Consider the following 20,490-nt stretch of genomic DNA (forward strand, 5'->3'; position numbering starts at 1 on the left):
CCTGGAGCATTTCACTGCATCTGTCTCCTTCCCTGCAACTTAACTGGTACTTTCAACCACAACTTAGAGGAAAACATGCAAAAAAAATAGTGGTTTCTTAGATCCTAAATTATTATTTTTCCTTTATAAAGTTTTAGTCCAACTGAAAGGAAATTAAAATAAATCTTTTAAGACTGTTGGGAGGAAGGATTAGGAGATCTGAAATAGTTTCATTTTCTTCAAATTTAGATAAATAAAAGTTGAGTCATTAAATCAGAGTTTTGTGTCTCCATCTGTGCTCGGTGAAGGTGTGTTCCTGTATCTCTAGTATTTGTTCAGACAAAGAGAGCAGTTTCAAGAGTTCAAGTGTGAAGACACACACACACACACACACACACACACACACACACACACAGAGCATCCTCCCCTCACTGTGTTTCCATCCCCATCAGAGGCTGGGGTCAGGCTGCATGAACTGGGCTCATTTTGGACTCATTGAACCAACCACGTTGTAAAACACCTTTAAGCTCACCCAGTCCAACCCTTACCCCAGCACTGCCAAGGCCACCCCTAACCCACGGCACTGAGGCCTCATCTCCACAGTGTGTGAGCACTTGCAGGGCCGGTGCCTGCAGCCCTGCCCTGGGCAGCCTGTTCCAATGCCTGAGCACCCTCTGGGGCAGGAATTGTTCCTCAGCTCCATCTAACCCTGCCCTGGTGCAGCTTGAGGCCGGTTCCTCTTGTCCCCTCTTTTGGATTAAAACCAACAGAAATTAGGTTTGAGGGGGGCAGCTGATGCAGTTTGACCTCCAGTGGGCCTTCAGATCCTGACTGGAATTAGTTGAATCCAGAGAAAGCTATTCTGAGATGCATATACCACGGACAGAGGGTCCATGGTAAAAGTCCTTCCGATGTTCAGACCTGCTCTGGACCACATCCATCCTCACCAACTGCCCTAGGATGTGACAAAACATCCTCTTATTCCCCTCCCTCCTAGAAGGGACCTGACTATCTCATAACTGGACAAGGAGTTTTAGATGCTGAGGCAGGCGACCCCATTCCCATGCTTATTCTCCAATCCCAAACTCATAATGATAGGAAAACCACATTTCTGAAAGCCAGTCAGACATGGAGGATGGATGTAGTGGACTTCAACTTGCCTCACAGCTTAAAAGACACAAGCACATCCATCCCAAGGCAAATAATGACAAGAATTTTAAAGTATGAGGAGCCCTTTAGCAGGTCCAAAAGTGAGGAGAAATGCAATGAGCTTCTACAGCTCCCTTTATTAGGGGTCAAAAGTAGATAGGGACAAAGCACCCCTTTAGCAAGAACCACATTATCTGCACATGTCATGAAGTCAGGGGTGTGTCTTTAAAGAGCGGGTATGACCAAGTTTGTATGGGCACAGAAATCCCCTCCAGCAGGCCCCAGACCCAGGCTTTCACAATAGAAGCACTCACAGCTATTTCCATCACAAGAGATGCTGCTCATTCTGACAAAGCAAGAAGTGGTCCCTGGGGACCAACCACCCTGCCAGGAGTCATCAGCTTTAACAAGACCTTCTGGGGGTTACCAAGGAAGTTTCCTCATCACCACGAAAGCTTCTCAGAAGACTTGGATGTGACTTACCTCATTCTTCATAACAAGCCATCAGAGATTAATTAGCTGGGATAACAAGGAAGAAACTTTCTTCTTTGTTAACAAAGTGCATTTCTACAGCTGCCTTGCTTGACAGAGATGGCTCATGCCCAAAGCCAGTGAGCTGGAGGATCAGTGTGTTGGCATGTTTGTGTATTAAGGACAACTCCAGGGGCCTGGATCATGGAATCCCAGCCTGGTTTGTGTTGGAAGGGACCTTAAACCTCATCCAGCTCCAACCCCTGCCATGGGCAGGGACCCCTTCCACTGGAGCAGCTTGCTCCAAGCCCCTGTGACCTTGAGCACTGCCAGGGATGGGGCAGCCACAGCTTCTCTGGGCACCCTGTGCCAGCGCCTCAGCACCCTCACAGGGAAGAGCTTCTGCCTAAGAGCTCAGCTCAGTCTCCCCTCGGGCAGGTTCAAGCCATTCCCCTTGGCCTGGCCCTACAGGCCCTTGTCCCAAGCCCTCTCCAGGTTCCTAAATCCCCTTTAGGCACAGATTTATGAAGAAAAGTTTCTTTCCCATTGCTCTGAAAAGAACAAACCAACACTAATATCTTCTAGGCAATTACTTCCTATCCATCTATGCAGAATATAAACCCTTCTTCAGGAAGTTAATAGCTGTTATCAGCAATCTTTATAGAAGCAAACACACAGCCAGGACACTGCCTACATCCATTTTGCTTTCCTGTTCTCTCCAGGAAGTGCTTTATGGATGCTGAGCATTGAGGCTCTGCTGCATTAGAAATGATTCATCAATAGAACTGATCGAGGCCAGGTTGGACACAGGGGCTTGGAGCAACCTGCTCTAGTGGAAGGGGTCCCTGCCTATGGCAGGGGGCTGGAACTGGGTGAGCTTTAAGCTCCCTTCCAACCCAAACCATTCCATGGTTGCATGAAAAGCTGCTTTCAGCTTCTCACTTTTGAGTGGTCTTTCTGAAGGAGCCCAAACCTTCAGCACTATGAGCTGATGTTCTCCATTAGACTTAAACTGACTCTTATGGCTATGGCCTCTGTCTGCTCTGAAAACAACCCACATTGCCGCTGTGTCTGCCCATCACCCTTCACTGCAAGTGCAGAGAACCATCCACTTATTCCAGAAGAAACCTCTGATATGGATGTTTAAAATAGAGCCAAGCTGAATCAAAGCCCCCAGATGCATCCTTGTCTCTGTAAGAGGAACCTTTGGTGACTAATTCAGATGGGGAAACCTACAATAAGATAGGATGACTCCTTGGACCTATGTGACTCAACCCAAAAACCCTGGAATGAGAAATCATGAGTAAGCTGCAGCTGGGATGGAAAATAAGCTTGGACTGGATGGACAGACATAAGGAGAAGAGGAAGTGATGGAGAAGTTCTGGACAACTCTGAGAGTCCTTGAGCCATGAAACAAGTTGGGCACATCTGGTTACGACCTATGGCCAGAAGCATGGAGCATCTGTGTCATCAGCATCAGATGACATCCAAGGAAAAGCCAACACTGCTCAGACAGGGCCTTGAAAGGCTGTTCCTGAACCAAGTTGTGTAACTGCTTATCACAGGGGATGAAATTCCACCCTGCCCCTAGGTCAGCATGGTGGTAGCTTTCCATGGAGCAGGCCCATCCAGGAAAGCAAGACACCAGCTACATTTCCTATGAGAAAATAAGTAGATGGGCACATGAAGCTGAGAGCTGGCCTTGATAAGGTTCCCCACCACCATGGTGATGGAGATGAGTAAAACAGTCAGAAAGAAGAGCTTCTATACGTTGGTGAAGCCCAAGAGGACAAAGGTGGTCACACTCCAGTGGTTACCTCCAGCCACTCTCTTGGCAGCAGGAGACAAAGGAACATGCAAAGAGGTCGAATCACTTCTCCCAGCTCATAGGAACACACAGTGCATAATGTGTGCAGGATTTGGGGTTTCCTCTGTGAACGCACCCAATTACTTGGAGATAAAAACATGATGGTTGAAGTCCTAAATAATAAACTGAAAAATAATACCTTGATAAGATAATGCTCAATCATTCCTATATGGAAAAAATAATTTTAGAGCTTAAATCCTAAACCTCTGGCTGGTCTGTTATGGAAAGAATTGGTCAAGCAAAAGATAACAAAGTTCTCAAAAGCATCCAAAATCTTTTTAAGAAGTAGGCTTGTTTGGGGTGACATTATTCCTGTTTGTAGGAGTTGTTCTTATTTAAGGACAAGTAAATACAATAATATCATGCTTAATTTGCCACATGAATTAGTGCTGTATTAAGTAGATAAGAAACCACATTGGAGTGATTTTCTGACTCTCTAGTGATGCTTGGGTCAATTAAAGCAACACAAGAATCCCTGTATGCAATTCCATGTACATGTAGCTTCAAGGGAAAAACCAGGCCCTCCTCATCTGAATTATACTTGCATGTATTTCTCCTCTGTTCTTATATTTAAATAACATGTGTGTGTATAAATCCATATAAAAAGATGACTGCTGCTCATGTTTCCCTTAAATATGCATTCACCTTAAAACAATGCAGAGATGACCTTAAAGTATGCATATTGCCTGTTGAGAAATGAGCACCACTCCTCCTTCCCCTCCCACTTCCCTCTTTCCATCAGCCCCTTTTCAAGCAAGATGACCATTTCTTCAGCACAATTCACCTTCTCCCTCCACCCTTCCCAAAGCAGCTTTTACTGCCCCATTCCCCAGCCTGTGGTCAGATGTTCATTGCAGAAAGTTCCTTGACCCTCTGCCAATGCTCTTCTCAGGGTGCTGGTGGGTGCCTTTGCTTCAAGTACACATTGATGGCTCATTTCAACACAGTGAACACCACAACCACCTTGTCCCTCTCTGCTAAGCTGCCCCCGCAGACTGTCTTGGTGCTTAGAGCAAGTCTTCCCCATGGTCAGCACTCAGCATTTTCCCTTTTTGAAGTCTGATTCCACCTGCCTATTTTGGACCCAAAACTGGCCTTTGAAAAGCCATTTTGCTTCATATGCCTCCAAATTTAAATAACCTCAGGGTGGCTCTTTCCTGCTTGCAAAAGGAGGAAACAAAACCAAGACTGGGACTTGCTCCCTATACAGAAAAGCAGGCAACAGCAGACAGGGGTTTGCTAGGGCTTTAACACCTTTATATGGGTTCAGAAGATCCAGCTGAAGTTGCCTAAACCCACCTCAGACATGGGGGTGAAGGCAACTGCTGTTTCCCATTGCTAATGGCTCACACACTCAATGGCAACTTCCTCATCCTCATTCTTCTCCCTCACCTTCGGTAGTAATTACATAACTTTGACCAACATAAACAGTAGGCATCTCAAACAAACCTCTTGCATCTAACAACACCCCAAACAGCCATTCTCAATACCACTGCTTGTCTAAACAGGGCAAACCATCACCCATCCCACATCAAATACCCACATCCTATCACACACAGAAGCATCCCTTTCTCTGCGGTCTCTGCTTTACACATACATGCTGACACTGCAGGTCTCTAAAGCCAGCTGAATCCAGTCCTCTCCATGGGACTGTCTGTCCTTGCTGAACCCAACCTTCCAATTCTCACTTTCAATCTTTCCCAAGATACAGGAAATGCAAACTGCTCTTTATTGGATACAAAAAACATAAATGAGAATCCCAGAGTGGTTTGGGTTGGGAGGGATCTTAAAGCTCCTCCAGCTCCAACTGCTTCCACGGGCAGGGACCCCTTCCCCTGGAGCAGGGTGCTCCAAGCCCCTGTGTCCAACCTGGCCTTGAGCACTGCCAGGGATGGGGCAGCCACAGCTTCTCTGGGCACCCTGTGCCAGCGCCTCAGCACCCTCACAGGGAAGAGCTTCTGCCTAAGAGCTCAGCTCAATCCACCCCCATCTCTTTACAAGCCATGAACAGTGGTAAAGGCAGACACAGAGATGAACTCACCAGTGCCTGAAGAAGATCTCCTTGCTTCTTCCACCAGGACCTCAGGAGGGTTCCCTTCTCCAGGGTACCAATGGTGTCTAAAAGAAGTCATTCTAATATCTCCCAATTCTCTTTCAAAAGCAAGAAAGAGACACCTTGGCCAATAGTTTTAATGGGAGTAAGACCAAACTGAGACTCTGCCTTTCCTTTCTACATTAAGGGAAGCTAAGGTAGCTCGGTTTCCAGCTAGCCTAGGTAAGAGCTGGTAATCCATGTTCTTGGATCTTCCCATACATCTAGAATTCACACAATGGATAGGAGTGATCACCCCAGTGCAGGACCTACATGTTTGAAGTCCAAGTGTCCAACTCCTTTCCAATCAAAACAGGGGAAAACCACATTTCCATTGCTTCTGAGTCTTTTTTAACCTACCAAAAACAGGAAACATACCAGAAACCTCCTAAGAGAACCTCATTCATCCTCTTTCAGGTAAGGCTCACATTAAGAAACAAACCTCAATGTCTCTCCTTTATAAACCAAGGTCCCATTACAGCTAACGAGACTCAGGCCAATGCAATCAGCAGAGTTCATTCAGATCTCTTCAGCTGCAGCAATGGAGGTGTCTGCCTTGCAGTGAGATGCAGGAACCCCACCAAATCTCCCACAGCAATAAAGGGAGCTGATGGACCCAGTAAACACATAGAGGTGACATGGTGCATTCAAATGTAAGGAGATAAGTCATTGCTTAAAGACATTTGAGGTGATTCCTCAATCCAGTCACCAAGTGCCCAAAGAAGGGGAGGTAGCTCCTACCCAGCATTTGCTCAGCTGCCTTTAAACCAGATTTAACTACAATGAAAGCAGCTCCACCTGGAAGGGGAGAGCTAAAGCCATTAGGAGCTCAGCAGCAGCAATGCCAGAAGCCACGCTCCTCATTGCCTGCTCATCATGACCCACCAGGCAGATGCATTGCAATGCTGGCTGCTGCTTCTGCTTCCTAGAACCTCACCTCTGCTTCCAGTAGGGTCTCCCATGCCAGTCAGGTCTCAAATGAAGGGTCAGACAAAGTGTATCCACGGGCAGGATGGGCTCACTAGCCTTCGGGCAACCATCCTAGGAGAAGGACAACTCCAACTTCAAACCTGGGCAGATGGAGCTCTTGTAGCCCTGTAAGGCCATGCATCTAAGAGAAGGACACTCTAATCAAACCTACGACCTGAGGACTTTGCTGTCACTGTCCAAGCTCGCTAGGCCCTGGCAGATAAACCTCAGGTGTAAAGGGTGAGGCCAGTTCTGCGCACGCTGTGCCTCACCTAAAATAAATCCACTGCGCAGGCCTGAAGGGTTTACCCACACTTGCAAAGCCCTGTAGCGACAGGCGAGGGACGAAACGGAACGTGGTAAGTGATAAGCTGCACTGGAAGGGGCATGCAGGCGGTTCAGGACATTGGTCACTCCAGATTGACCCAGGAGACACCTTCTGCTGTGCTTTTTGTAGCCGGATTTGCCTACCCCACATTGGCCTTCTTAGTCATCAGCGTGCTTGTAGTAAGCGTGGGTAAAACCCTTCCCGAATCTTTCTTCGCAAAGTCAAGCGATGGTCATGATGATGATGATGAGTTCATCCTGGGACAATTCACCCCTACCTCAAAAAGCCCCTTTCTCACTGGAAAAGCTAAGAGTCACCACCTCAGGTGTTGGAACTCCAAGCTCTAGATGTGGATGACCCCACTGGGGATGGAAAACTGGGCTCTCAAAGGGCCCTCCACAGAGGGACATCAGCAACTCCAGAGATGGAGTCATTTGTACTTCACGTCCCACTTGGGACCCTCTGCAAGGTCAGAAATGGCTCTAAACCCATTCTCATTCTGGTGCGAAGGTCAAACTGAAACCTTTGCATGGCCCACAAGTATGTCAGAAATACCCTATGATCTGCTCATCACTGCTGCTGTGTATCTGTGATCAGGGATGGCTCATCCATGCCCTGTCTCTCAGATGCCCAAGCACCACAATGCCTTTCAGAGGTGATTTCACACCCTTTGCTTTTCCTTCTCTTTGTTTCCCTCTGGTAAAGCATGAGCAGCCCTGGAGGCTTCCTCCCAGGAGAGCACATGCAACTGTATTTACAGCCCCAGCACCACAAGCTGGGCTCTTGGAGTCTGGCAGGAGCTCCCCTCTCTTCACATCAGGTGCTTAACAGAGCTGATGCTGGTGCGTGGATGTTCTCTGCTGTGTTGGGGATAAACCCTTGGCTCCCATCACTCAGTGGCAGAAGGAAGGCACAAGAGGTAACACCAACACAAAGCAGAGCTTCACCTGCACTGAGGCAGTGGGCTTGCTTCTGCGTGTCCTCGGGTCCTCTTTGGGAAAGCTGTTCCAGAAAACAGCCTTACCAATGTGAGTTTCTTTCTAAGAAGAGGGAGCAATGTCTGGTGCAGGTTGCGTGTATTTTACACAGGCAGCTAAAGCAAGATGCACTGATTTATTCAAGAGTTAAATGAGAATGAATCTTATTTTGTTATAAAGAAAAGCAACAGTTCAGACTGCCAGCAGTATATGGTCGCTAACAAATCAGCCTTTGGAACCAACCTTTTATAACATCAAGTACATTTTAAAGCAAGCAACTTAATGCCCATGGGTTTAGGATGCTGCAGTGTGCTGGAGCTCAGGGAGTTATAAAATATCTATTTAACCCTGTGAATGTTATCTGTTGTGAATGATCTCAAATATTCTGATAAATGTGATTTGGTGGCTGGAATGATAACTAAAAGCTGACGGAAAATGTCTGGAAGTCATTCATGTGTAAGCTGAGATTTCACTGGGAATGTGACTTTCTCTTGCTTCAGGTTTACATTCAGTCCTATGAGGTTTTCCTGAGATGTCTTCTGGCACTAATTGCCTCTAATCTTAAGGCAATTGAAGATCTGATTCTTTTCTCAAATATAAAGAACCCATCTCTGTGAATAAATCCAGAGTTTTAATTTTCCCAGCATAGAAATCTGAAAAATGGCTTCTGTTGCTTCAATATGCTCTTTGTTATTTTTCAGATATCTCAGCCTAAAACCATACAGTATATATCATTTGGGTGAAAAAATGTAGTCGTGTACACTAAAATGTAGTAGCTAAAATAGTCACCGATTGGAGTTAAGTATGGTCCATATCTGAATCTCCATTTTTGATCAGTCTGATGTTTCTCCTCCTTTTGCCTTAGCAGGTAACACTTTGTTATGGGAGGAAATCAAACCCAGATTAAATTCGTCCTATTGGGAATTACAGAGAGCCCACATCTGCAGACTCCTCTTTTTGTCTTGTTTCTATTGATTTACATTGTCACTTTAGTGGGGAACTTTGGCATTATCATCTTGGTTCGGATGGTTCCCAGCCTCCACACCCCCATGTACTTCTTCCTCACCCATTTTGCCTTCACTGACATCTGCTATTCCACAGTCATCTCCCCCAGGATGCTGGCAGACCTGTTAGCAGAGGACAAAACCATTTCTTTCACTGCCTGCATGATGCAGCTCTTCACCTTTGCTTTCTTTGCTACTATAGAGTGTCACCTCCTGGCCATGATGGCCTATGACCGACACGTTGCTATCTGCCACCCCCTGCTTTATGTGACCATCATCTCCAGCCGTGTCTGCTGGCAGCTGGTAGCATCATCCTACCTATTCGCCTTCCTCAGTGCCATCATCTACACATGGTGCACGTTTGGAGGTTCTTTCTGTGGTCCCAACCGCATTGACCACTTCTTCTGTGACGAAGTTCCTGTGCTAAAGCTCGTGTGCTCCGATACCCACAGCAGCGAGATGGTCATCTTTGCCTTTGTCACCATCAATGCAGTGGGTGTAAGTGTGGTCCTTTTGCTCTCCTACATCTCTATCACCCGCACTGTGCTGAGGATGTGCTCAGCACAGAGCAGGGCCAGAGCCTTCCACACCTGCGCCTCCCATTTAATGACTGTTTCCATGTACTTCGGGACCGGATTCTTCACCTACCTACAACCTCCATCTAGCCACAGAAGCCTGGATAAGGTGGCCTCCATCTTCTATGCTGTGCTCATCCCCATGCTCAACCCATTCATCTACAGCCTGAGGAACAGGGAGGTGATGGGGTCTCTGGGGAAATGTGGAAGGAGGTTGCTCAACCTCTGGCAACACAGAAGATTTTTGTCATCCACTACATGAACAGTTCATCCCAAGTGAGAAAGACTATGGGGCACAAAAACAAAGGGATTTTTCCCAATAATCCCCATTATTTGATGTGGATTCTTCCACAGTTCCTTCACAATACTCAATTACAATATTTAATGAGATATAGACCCCCCCAGATCACATCTTCTTTCCTTGGAGGGAAACCAAGAGGAGAGGAACCTCTTGGTGGCTTCCTTTGTGAGGCAAAAGCAGCAGTGGCTTCTCTAAGTGCACTTATTAAAATATATTTTCCTTCTACTCATGGCCTTGAAGGATCATCTCAGCTTATGAGAACTAAGCTTCTACTTACCCGCTTATGAAATCATTTCTAAAGCAGATGGGGAACTACAGTGGTTTAAACAGCTAGGCTGAGACTGCATGGCTAAAAATAGTATAGCAGGCTCCTTTTAATTAGTAAGATGGTCAAATATGGCAGAAAAGAGAGATGTAGATATATGGATTTGTGTGTATGTGTGTCTTTAAGTTATTACCTCAATACCAGCTGTTATTTGTAACATATATGATACATGATGTCTGATTTTTATGATGCCATTTATCTTCACTTGGGAGAGGTGACAGTCTAACTCTGCTTTCATAATGTCAATCTTTGCTGTATTCAAAAGGAAAATTGTAATAAGATAAACCTGCCACTATGTGCAGTGCCATCATTTTTTAAATGAGATGGATTAGTAAGTGCTCCAATGGAATAGACTGTCAGATCTGCTGCTCACTGAGATTGACCCTTCCACAGGGCCCCCATGGAGATCACGGAAGAACCAGTCTAGCTTTATACCTGTGATTTCATGTCATGGGAACCCAGCTTAGGGCCAAAGGGGTGATACCTATCCTACCACTGTGCTGCCCGTGTATTTTTGAGGACTCTTCAAAGCCTTAACAGGCTATGCTCCAGCAGCGGCCCTTTGGTGTCCACCAGATGACTGATGACCATGATGTTTGGTCCTGGCACTACACAACCTCAAACTTCATTTCACTTCAGTCAGCAGCAGAAATCACCCTCAATTATCCCAGGCTCCTTTTCCTCACAGGAAACACCAATCAGCTGTCCTCAGTCCTAACTTTTGTCACTGATAAAGATGCCTTTTTCTTGCAAGATTCTTGACCTTGTCCCTCTGCTCCAATAAAACCCCTCACTCTTACCTGTGAGTTCTTTATTAAAGCTGCTGGGGTGGGAGGGAAGAGGAAGTGCAGTTTTACATTTGCTTGCTGGAAAAGAGTCAGAGAAAAGGTTTCAAATGATTCACTGCATTTGTTTTGCCTTTCAAAGAGAAGAAGCTGGTGGGAATCAAGGTCTCAAGCTGCACCTTTGAATATCAAAGGGAATCCCTCCCAAGCTGCAGCTTCACAGGAGATTTCACTTAGTTATTGTAGGCAATTGTTCCAGAGTTTGAGGATTCTGGGTTGAGAGAAATGGAACCTGATAATGAATCACAACGGGTTTAGTAATACAGGGAAAATATAGAGATAACAAAAGATACAGTAAAGGCTAATTCTGATGGTTGGCTATCTCACCAACCCCAAAGACCATGTAATGACGATCAGGAAACCGGCTCTGAGAAACATCATCACAGTGCGAGGTGGCAGGCTCAACATAAGCAGGGGTTCCTGTGAAGGCAGTGTTGACCTGGGTGCTATGAGGTTCTGCCTCCACACACCGCATGAGGCTCGGGCTTTTATACTAGCAGAAATGCACACTCATTCTGATGCAGGGGTCCAGCCCTCATCGGAAGAAGAGGCCAGCAATACCTAGAAAGGTCTCCCAGGGCTGGGACTTTTCCAGGGATCAGCCAAAGCGGGATCTAACAGAGAGGAGCCAAAGGAGGACTTTTCAGGGAGGAGCCACCACAGACAAACAGTACTTGTCCATTTTTGTGTGTTTCACCATGGACCATTATCTGGTGTCACTGACACAGCAACAGAATTCATAATAACGGTGATGAACTGTGCTGAGAGCACCCAGTGTGAAGGACAATTTGGGCACATCAAGGGATTCTCCCATTCACTTTAAGGGGTGCTTTACATTCATCTTAAGTGCCGTTCACTTAAATGGTGTGATACATGCAATTCCATTTGGAGATAAGCACCTATATCCCACGTCCATCCCCAGCTCGTGCTCAAGCACACCAGGAAAACCAAATTGTCTATTTCCCATAAGAATTAATTCTGTAGAAAGATTCCATAGAAAAAAGACAATCCTGAACCCAGAATCGGTCGTAACTGAGAGCTGTCTGGGTCAGAAAGAAGCAAAAAAACACTGGTGTGGGAATACATTTTTCCTTTACCTGTTGTGAGTGAGAATTAACTTACATTTGGGAAGCACACGGGTCGTGAACAGTGTCCTTTGTGTGCTCTGGCAAACAGTAGTGAGAGGTCTGGGGAAAAGTGGCTTCTACCTGTGGTCGGTGAGGGAGCCAGAACTGATGTAATTACTTGCTGACAAGCTTGGCAGGACAGAGACTCTGATGTCAGAGAGCTTCTTGAAATCTTGCACCACACCTTGTTTTCTTCCTCCTATTTTGTCCCATATTGTAGCTGAGACATATAGTACAAATAGAATCATAGAGCCACAACAAACCCAGGTTTCACCTCAGGAGATCACCTGGTCCAAGCTTTAATGGGAAAGGGAGCCTAGATGAGAAGTGTCACTTGTAGGGGTCATCGCTGCTTGATAAATTACCCCACTACGGTGTTCTTATCCCCTCCTTGGTTTTAGAAAGATTCCAAAGCAGAGACATGTGAAATGCTTAAAGGTTTACCTAGACATGGTGCTGCATTCCTAAGACAGGGCTGGATTGCCATAGTCTTGCATGTGGTGGATTCAGCTCAGGGAACTCCCAAGAGGAGCCTCAGTCTAACGTACAGGGGAGGAACAATTGTCAATTCCAGCAATACAAGAAACAGGCTTGGGGTTCTGGAAATACATTTTATGATAAAAGCATCATTGCAAGATTCTGCTTCAATCTTTGCCAAGAAGGGATCTGAAAATTCAGAATCCCCTGGCTGTAGACACAAAATTCCCATACCAGGTAGATAACAGAGGTCCTGCCATAGAAGTCTAATAATATACGTGGTAAAACAGAATTAACTAATGACCAGAGATAAATATTGGGAAACAAGTTCCTCTTACTACTCTATTTCTGTCACTGAGAAGAATAACTCCTTTTTTAGCCATGCAGGAACACAGTCTGGCTGGAGAGGGACTGCCATGGCAGTGAGCAGTGGTTGGGCTGTTGGGTGCAGAGGGTGGTGGGTTCTACTCTGCAGGAGCCTGGGGAATGCCACAGGGCTTTGTTTCCTTAATCTCTTTAAACAGAGACAAAGAAGAACACCACGGTGTGTAGGAACCATCCCACAGTACCTGAGAGAGAGAAATAGGGCAGGAATAGAGACCTAGGCCAAGAGCAGCAAAGACTCCAAAGCATCAGGAAAGTTGTGATGATGAAGCAGACACAAGACCAAGCCAAGTCAATCCCCTGCTCAGCATCCAGTCCAGAAATCACTAAACAGATCCACAATGAAGCCTAGATCACCATCAAAGGATTCCTTAGATGTGCAGAACTCCTACTAAACTGGAAAACACAACTGCTCTAATAAAGCACAAGCTCCCTAGGCTGAGCTAAAATAGAGATGGGGCACAAACAGGCAGAAGGTGGGGATGGACCCCCAGCTGGGGCTGCTCAGTAGGACAAAGGCCTATTAGCTCACCCTGGGACAGCTCATCCCTGCCTCAAAATGCCCCTTTCTCACCCTTGAATGCAGTGGAAGCCCAGAGTCACCAGCTCAGATGTTAGCATCCAGACACTACATATGGATAACCCCACTGGGGATGGAAAACTGGGCACGCAAGTGTGCACAGAGGGACAGCAGCAAATACAGAGATGGAGTCACTTGTGCTTCAGTTTCTATTTGAGGACCCTCTGCAAGATCTGAAATGTCTCTAAACCCATTCCCATTCTGTTGCCAATGTGAAAGTGAAATCTTTGAATGGTCCACAAGTATGTCAGAAGCATCATGTAAGCTGGTCATCACTGCTGCTGTGTAGCTGTGATCATGGCTCCATCACTCCATGTCTCTCAGATGCCCAAGCACCACAATGCCTTTCAGAGGTGATTTCACACCCTTTGCTGTTTCTTCTCTTTGTTTTCCCCTGGGAAAGCATAAGCAGCCCTGGAGGCTTCCTCCCAGGAGAGCACATGCAACTGTATTTACAGCCCCAGCACCACAAGCTGGGCTCTTGGAGTCTGGCAGGAGCTCCCCTCTCTTCACATCAGGTGCTTAACAGAGCTGATGCTGGCACATAGATGTTCTCTGCTGCACTGGGGATAAACTCTTGGGTCCCATCACTCGCTGGCAGAAGGAAGGCACAGGAGGTAACACCAACCGAAAGCAGAGCCTCACCTGCACTGAGGCAGTGGGCTTGCTTCTGCATGTCCTCAGGTCGTCTTTTTACTGTCTTTGTCAGAGAACAGTCTTACCAAAGTGAGTTTTCTTCATGAGAAGAGGGAGCAATGTCTGATGCAGGTTCTGTTTCTTTTACATAGGCAGCTTAAGCAAGATACATTGATTTATTCAAGACTTGAATGAGGATGGATTTTATATTGTTATAAAGAAATGCAACATTTCAGATCATCAACAGAATATAGTCACTAAGAAATCAGCCTTTGGAATCAGCACCTTGTAATATCAATTCTTTTTTAAAACAAGCAACCCAATGCCTATGTGTTTAGGATGCTTCAGCATGCTGTAGCTCAGAAAGGTATAAATCATTAATTTACCAGTGCGAGTGTTATCTATTGTGAATAAGCTCAAATAGTTTGATAAATGGGGCTTGGTGACTGAATGATAATCAAAACCTAAGAGAAAATGCCCAGAGGTCATTCATCTGTAAGCTGTGATTTCACTGGGACTGGGACTTTCTCTTGCTCCACGTTTACATGAGATCATATGAAATTACTCTGAGGTGTCTTCTGACACAAATTTCCTTCAAACTGAAAGCGAATAAAGATCTGATTCTTTGCTCAAACCCGTGTGCTTCACTAAATCCAGAGTTTTAATATTCTCAGCACAGAAAAGCAGAAATGCCATTTGCTGCTTCAACAAACTGCCTCTTCTCTCCTGAATACCTCATCTGAAAAACATAAAATATATATCTTTTGGTTACAAAATATATTGGAGTATTTTAAAGTGTCACAGTTGAAATGGTCATTGATTGGAGTTAGATATGCTTTTGATCAGTGTGATATTCTCTTGCTTTTGCCTCAGCAGGTAACACCTGGTCATGGGAGGAAATCACACCCAGGTTGAATTCATCCTGTTGGGAATTACAGACAGCCCTCGTGTGCAGACCCTTCTTTTTGTCTTGTTTCTGTTGATTTACATCGTGACTCTCGTGGGGAACTTTGGCATTATCATCTTGGTGCGGGTGTCTCCCAGCCTCCACACCCCCATGTACTTCTTCCTCACCCATCTTGCCTTCACTGACATCTGCTATTCCACAGTCATCTCCCCGAGGATGCTGGCAGACCTGTTAGCAGAGGACAAAACCATCTCTTTCTCTGGCTGCATGATGCAATTCCTTGCCTTTGCTTTCTTTGCTACTATCGAGTGTCACCTCCTGGCCATGATGGCCTATGACCGGCACGTTGCCATCTGCCACCCCCTGCTTTATGTGACCATCACCTCCAGCCGTGTCTGCTGGCAGCTGATAGCATCATCCTACCTACTCGCCTTCCTCAGTGCCATCATCTCCATGTGGTGCGTCTTTGGAGGTTACTTCTGTGGTCCCAACCGCATCGACCACTTTTTTTGTGATGTAGTCCCTGTGCTCAAACTCGTGTGCTCTGACACCCACATCAATGAGATGGTCATCTTTGCCTTATTCACCATCAATATCGTGGGGGCAAGTGTGATCATTTTGCTCTCCTACATCTCCATCATCCGCACCGTGCTGAAGACGTGCTCAGCACAGAGCAGGGCCAGAGCCTTCCACACCTGCGCATCCCATTTAATGACTGTTTCCATGTACTTTGGGACAACATTCTTCATGTACCTACAACCTCCATCTAGTCACGGGAGCCTGGATAAGGTAGCCTCCATCTTTTACACCGTGGTCAACCCCATGCTCAACCCACTCATTTACAGCCTGAGGAACAACGAGGTGAAGGAGGCTCTGGTGAGGTGCGGGAGAAGGTTCTTAAACCGCTGGCAACATTAAACAGTTCTGTCATCGAGGACATGAACAATTCACCTCAAGTGAGACAGCCTATGGGGCACTAAAACCATGGAATTTTCCCAATACTCTTCGTGATTTGATGTAGGTCCTTCTGCACATACTGCACAAAAGTCAGTGACAGTGATAAATGAGAAAGAGACTCCCCAAATCACATCAAGACCATGCGAAAATTGATTCAGATTCAAGCAGGTACAATGACCGGTCCCAGATGTGCCTATCCATGACAAGCATCTCAAATGAAGATTACCCTGCTCATTGCAAGGGGCTTGGAACAGATGGTCTTTGGAGGTCCCTTCCAGCCCAAACTGTCCTATGATTCTATGATCCTTCCTCCGAAGGAAACCAAGAATAGTGGAACCTCAAACTTGAATTCACTTCTCAGTCACTTGTATGAAGAAATCACCCTGCATTGTCCCAGACCTCATTTCCTCACAGGAAACACCAATCAGCTTTCCTCAATTATAAATTTTGCCACTGATAAGTATCTATTTTTCTTCCAAGATTCTTGACCTTGTCCCTCAGCTCCAATAAAATCCCTCACTCTTACCTGTGAGTTCTTTATTAAAGCTGCTGGGGTGGGAGGGAAGAGGAAGTGTAGTTTTACATTTGCTTGCTGAAAAAGAGTCAGAGAAAAGGTTTCAAAAGATTCATTGCATTTGGTTGTGCCTTTCAAAGAGAAGAGGGTGTGTGAATCAAGGTCTCAAGCTGCACCTTTGAATGTCAAGGGGAATCCCTCCCCTGGCTGCAATTTCACAAGAGATTTCACTTAAAGGAAGAAAGCGTAGACAATATCATTCATAATATAGCATGATGAACTGTGCTGAGGCTACCCACTGTTAAGGACAATTTGGGCACATTAAGGGGTCATCCCATTCACTTTAAGTGGTGTTTTACATTCATCTTAACTGCCATTTACTTAAACGGTGTGATACATAGAATCCAGGCACGATACAAGCACCCACATTCCATGCCCATGCTTAACTCTTGCTAGTGCACACGGGAAATACCAAATAGTGTATTTCATAGAGGAGGTAAGACAGTTGCTCATTTCCACAGATGAAAGACAATCCTGAACACAGAATTGATCCTAACCGAGAGCTGTCTGGGTCTCAGAGAAGCCAAAACACACCAATGGGGGAAAATATCTTTCCTTTACCTGCTCTGAGTGGGAATTAACTGATATTTTGAACATAATACAGATGGTGAACAGTTTTTTTTGTGTGCTCTGGCAAACAGCAGCAAGAGATGAGATGTTGTCATTTGTCTGTGGGAAAGTGGCTTCAACCTCTGCTCGGTGAAGGAGGCAAAACCGATATAATCAGATGCTAAGGAGCTTGGCAGGACAGAGACCTTTGATATCATAGAATCATAACATCATAGAATAGGTAGGGTTGGAAAGGACCTTAAGATCATCCAGTTCCAACCCCCCTGCCATGGGCAGGGACACCTCACACTAAACCATGGCACCCAAGGCTCTGTCCAACCAGGCCTTGAACACTGCCAGTGATGGAGCATTCACAGCCTCCCTGGGCAACCCATTCCAGTGCCTCAGCACCCTCACAGGAAAGAACTTCTTCCTTAGATCCAATCTAAACTTCCCCTGTTTCAGTTTGAACCCATTACCCCTTGTCCTATCAGTACAGTGCCTAATGAAGAGTCCATCCCCAGCATCCCTATAGGCCCCCTTCAGATACTGGAAGGCTGCTATAAGGTCATATCAGAGTACTTCCTATAAAAACTGCACCACACCTTGTTTTCTTCCTCTATTTTGTTGGATATTGCTGCTTAGACTATACATATAAAATCTTAGAGCCACAAAAAGCCCAAGTTGGGACTCAGAAATCATCTGGCCCAAGATTTGGTGGGAAAGGGAGCCTAGAAGAGAAGTGTCATCTGTAGGGTTCATTACCCCACTCTGGTGTCTTTATTTCCTCTTGGCTTTAATAAAGTTCTCAAAGCACAGAAACTGAAATGCTCAAACATTTATCATGGCTCTATGTTCCCAAGAGAGGTTTTGATTGCAATAGCCTTGTATGTAGTGGATTCAACATTGTGATTGTCCAAGGGGAACCTCAGTCTAATGTGCAGGGGGGCACAATTGTCAATTCCAGCAATTTAAGAAACAGGTTTGAGGTTCTGGGAATACCTTTTATACTGAAAGCATCATTGCATGATTCTGCTTCAATCTTTGCAGAGGAAAGGGTCTACATAATGTAGTAACTCCCGGCTGTAGACACAAAATTCCCACACCAAATACATACCAGATTTCCACTCCATCAAAGTCTAATATTGGTAAAGGAGAAGGCACTATGAACCAGAGGATGACACTTGTATATAGCGTTCAATTCATTACTCTATTTCCCTCACTGAGAACGCTATCTTCTATTCTGCCCATGCAGGGACACGCTCCAAAGAGAGAGGGACAGTCAGAGCAGTGAGCACTGTTGGGTGCAAAGGATGATGGGTTCTACTCTGCAGGAGCCTGGGGACTGCCATAGGGGTTTGTCTCATTCATCTCTTTAAACAAACTCAAAGGGGACATCAGGGTGTACAGGGACCATCCCACAGTACCTGAACTACAGAAATATGGCAGGAACAGAGACCTGGGCCAAGTTCAGCCAAGACTCCAGAGCATCAGGAAACCAGGTGATGATGAGGCAGGTCCAAGGGCAAAACATGTCAATCCAGATGAAGTAAACCCCCTGGTCAGGATCAGGTTCAGCAATGCCTAGGGAAATCCATTAGCAAGCCTAGGTCACCATCAAAGGATTTCATAAGAGTGCACAACTCCTGCTAAACAGGAAACCACAGTGCCTCTAATAAAACTCAACCTCCCTGGAGTGAGCTTAAATAGAGATGGGGGGCAATTGGGCAGGGGGTGGGGATGGAGCCCCAGCTGAGGCTGCTCAGGGGGATAAAGGCTATTAGTTCACCCTGGCACAACTCATCATAGCCTGGAAATGCCCATTTCTCGACCTTGAATACAGTGGAAGCCCAAAGGCACCAGCTCAGCTGTTGGACATCCAGGCACTGCATGTGTATAACCCCCCTGGGGATGGAAAACTGGGCCCTCAAGTGAGCACAGAGGGACAGCAGCAGCTCCAGAGATGGAGTCACTTGTGCTTCATGTCCCATTTGAGCAGCCTTTGCAAGATCTGAAATGTCTCTAAAACCCATTCTCATTCTGTTGCCAAGGTCAGACTAAATTCTTTGCCCACAAGTATGTCAGAAGCATCCTAGGAGCTGCTCATCACTGCTGCTGAGTAGCTGTGATCAGGCATGGCTCATCCATACCATGTCTCTCAGATGCCCAAGCACCACAATGCCTTTCAGAGCTGATTTCACACCCTTTGTTTGACAACAAGCAAAATGCACCCAAAGAATCATTTACAGGTGCACTAATAAAGCCCAGGAACAATAACCGTAAATACGTGGATTTAAGGAGATGCCTTCCCCCTTCTCCCACACTGAGAGGAGGGAGTGGGTGTCAAGTGAAAGTCTACATGATTACCCCTGATTGTTTTCACAACTTTATCAACTGCCTTTCCTAATGCTACTTAAACAGGATTCCAGCAATGCAAAGAGAATTCCTGAAAACATTTCTACACTCAGAGTTACCCCTTGTTAACATCTTCATGTATAACCCACCCCAAATGTTGATTTTGCCTTTGCTGAATTCACTAAGTCAGTAATTATCCCCACAACAGGTTTTTATCATTTCACTGGGGTTTTTCTTCCATTTTGCTATGAGCAGTGATGGGAAGAGCAAGAAAACAGCAACCACCTGAACTCAAATCAACACCAGAACTGCTGTAGTACCTAAACAAAATTCTTTTCACTGATATCTGTCTACTAGGTCCAAGTGTTGTGACACGTATTACCCACCATACTGTGCTCTTGGTGTGTGGATTCAGGAAACAGTTCCCTGTCTACTTACTGCAAGAGATTTTAGTTTATGGAGTTGGAGATGTCCCTGTGTTAGTTTGTTTCACAGAATCCCAGACCGGTTTGGGTCAAAAAAACCTCAGAGCTCCTCCAGTCCAACCCTGCCATGGGCAGGGACCCCTTCCACTGGAGCAGCTTGCTCCAAGCCCCTGTGTCCAACCTGGCCTTGAGCACTGCCAGGGATGGGGCAGCCACAGCTTCTCTGGGCACCCTGTGCCAGCGCCTCAGCACCCTCACAGGGAAGAGCTTCTGCCTAAGAGCTCAGCTCAGTCTCCCCTCGGGCAGGTTCAAGCCCTACAGGCCCTTGTCCAAAGCTCCCCTTCAGCTTTCTCTCACTCCCTTATTAAGGTATTCAAAGGCCACAGTAAGGTCCCCCTGGAGCCCTTTCCCCCTCTTGCTGCCCATTACAGTCCTTTTATCACACTCCCATCTGATCCTTCCCATCTCCTTTCTTCCACTCTCGGGCTCCTCTCCCTCAAACTCTCCTTTCTGCCTTCAGTTTCCAGCACAATGGGTGGAAAAAGGTTAACAGCACCATCAAGGAGAGCACAAGGACTGGGGCTGCCTCAGTCCCCAGAATCTTAAAGAAACAAATTCTCCAGGAAAGCCTTTCCAG

At 46.0% G+C, this 20,490-nt stretch overlaps 2 protein-coding genes across 2 annotated transcripts; both read left to right on the forward strand.

Moving 5' to 3' along the window:
* Window positions 1-8,713: 8,713 nt before the first annotated feature.
* On the forward strand, window positions 8,714-9,673 carry LOC133222219 (olfactory receptor 8U3-like). Its single transcript, XM_061371720.1, has one exon. The coding sequence runs from the start codon at window positions 8,714-8,716 to the stop codon at window positions 9,671-9,673; it is 960 nt and encodes a 319-aa protein (XP_061227704.1).
* Window positions 9,674-14,960: 5,287 nt separating this feature from the next.
* Window positions 14,961-15,911, forward strand: LOC133222220 (olfactory receptor 5AP2-like). Its single transcript, XM_061371722.1, has one exon. It carries the CDS (start codon window positions 14,976-14,978, stop codon window positions 15,909-15,911), a length of 936 nt encoding a protein of 311 aa, XP_061227706.1. The 5' UTR covers window positions 14,961-14,975.
* The last annotated feature ends 4,579 nt before the right edge of the window (window positions 15,912-20,490 follow it).

The sequence above is a fragment of the Neopsephotus bourkii genome, unplaced genomic scaffold (assembly GCF_033783945.1).
Source record: "Neopsephotus bourkii isolate Nb327-2 ecotype Australia unplaced genomic scaffold, CSIRO-AGI_Nbou_v1 NB_1580, whole genome shotgun sequence".
Lineage (NCBI taxonomy): Eukaryota > Metazoa > Chordata > Aves > Psittaciformes > Psittacidae > Neopsephotus > Neopsephotus bourkii.

What these genes read in the sequence shown, in the direction of transcription:
- LOC133222220 (XM_061371722.1), top strand. Translation starts at nt 14,976, where the DNA reads ATGGGAGGAAATCACACCCAGGTTGAATTCATCCTGTTGGGAATTACA.
- LOC133222219 (XM_061371720.1), top strand. Translation starts at nt 8,714, where the DNA reads ATGGGAGGAAATCAAACCCAGATTAAATTCGTCCTATTGGGAATTACA.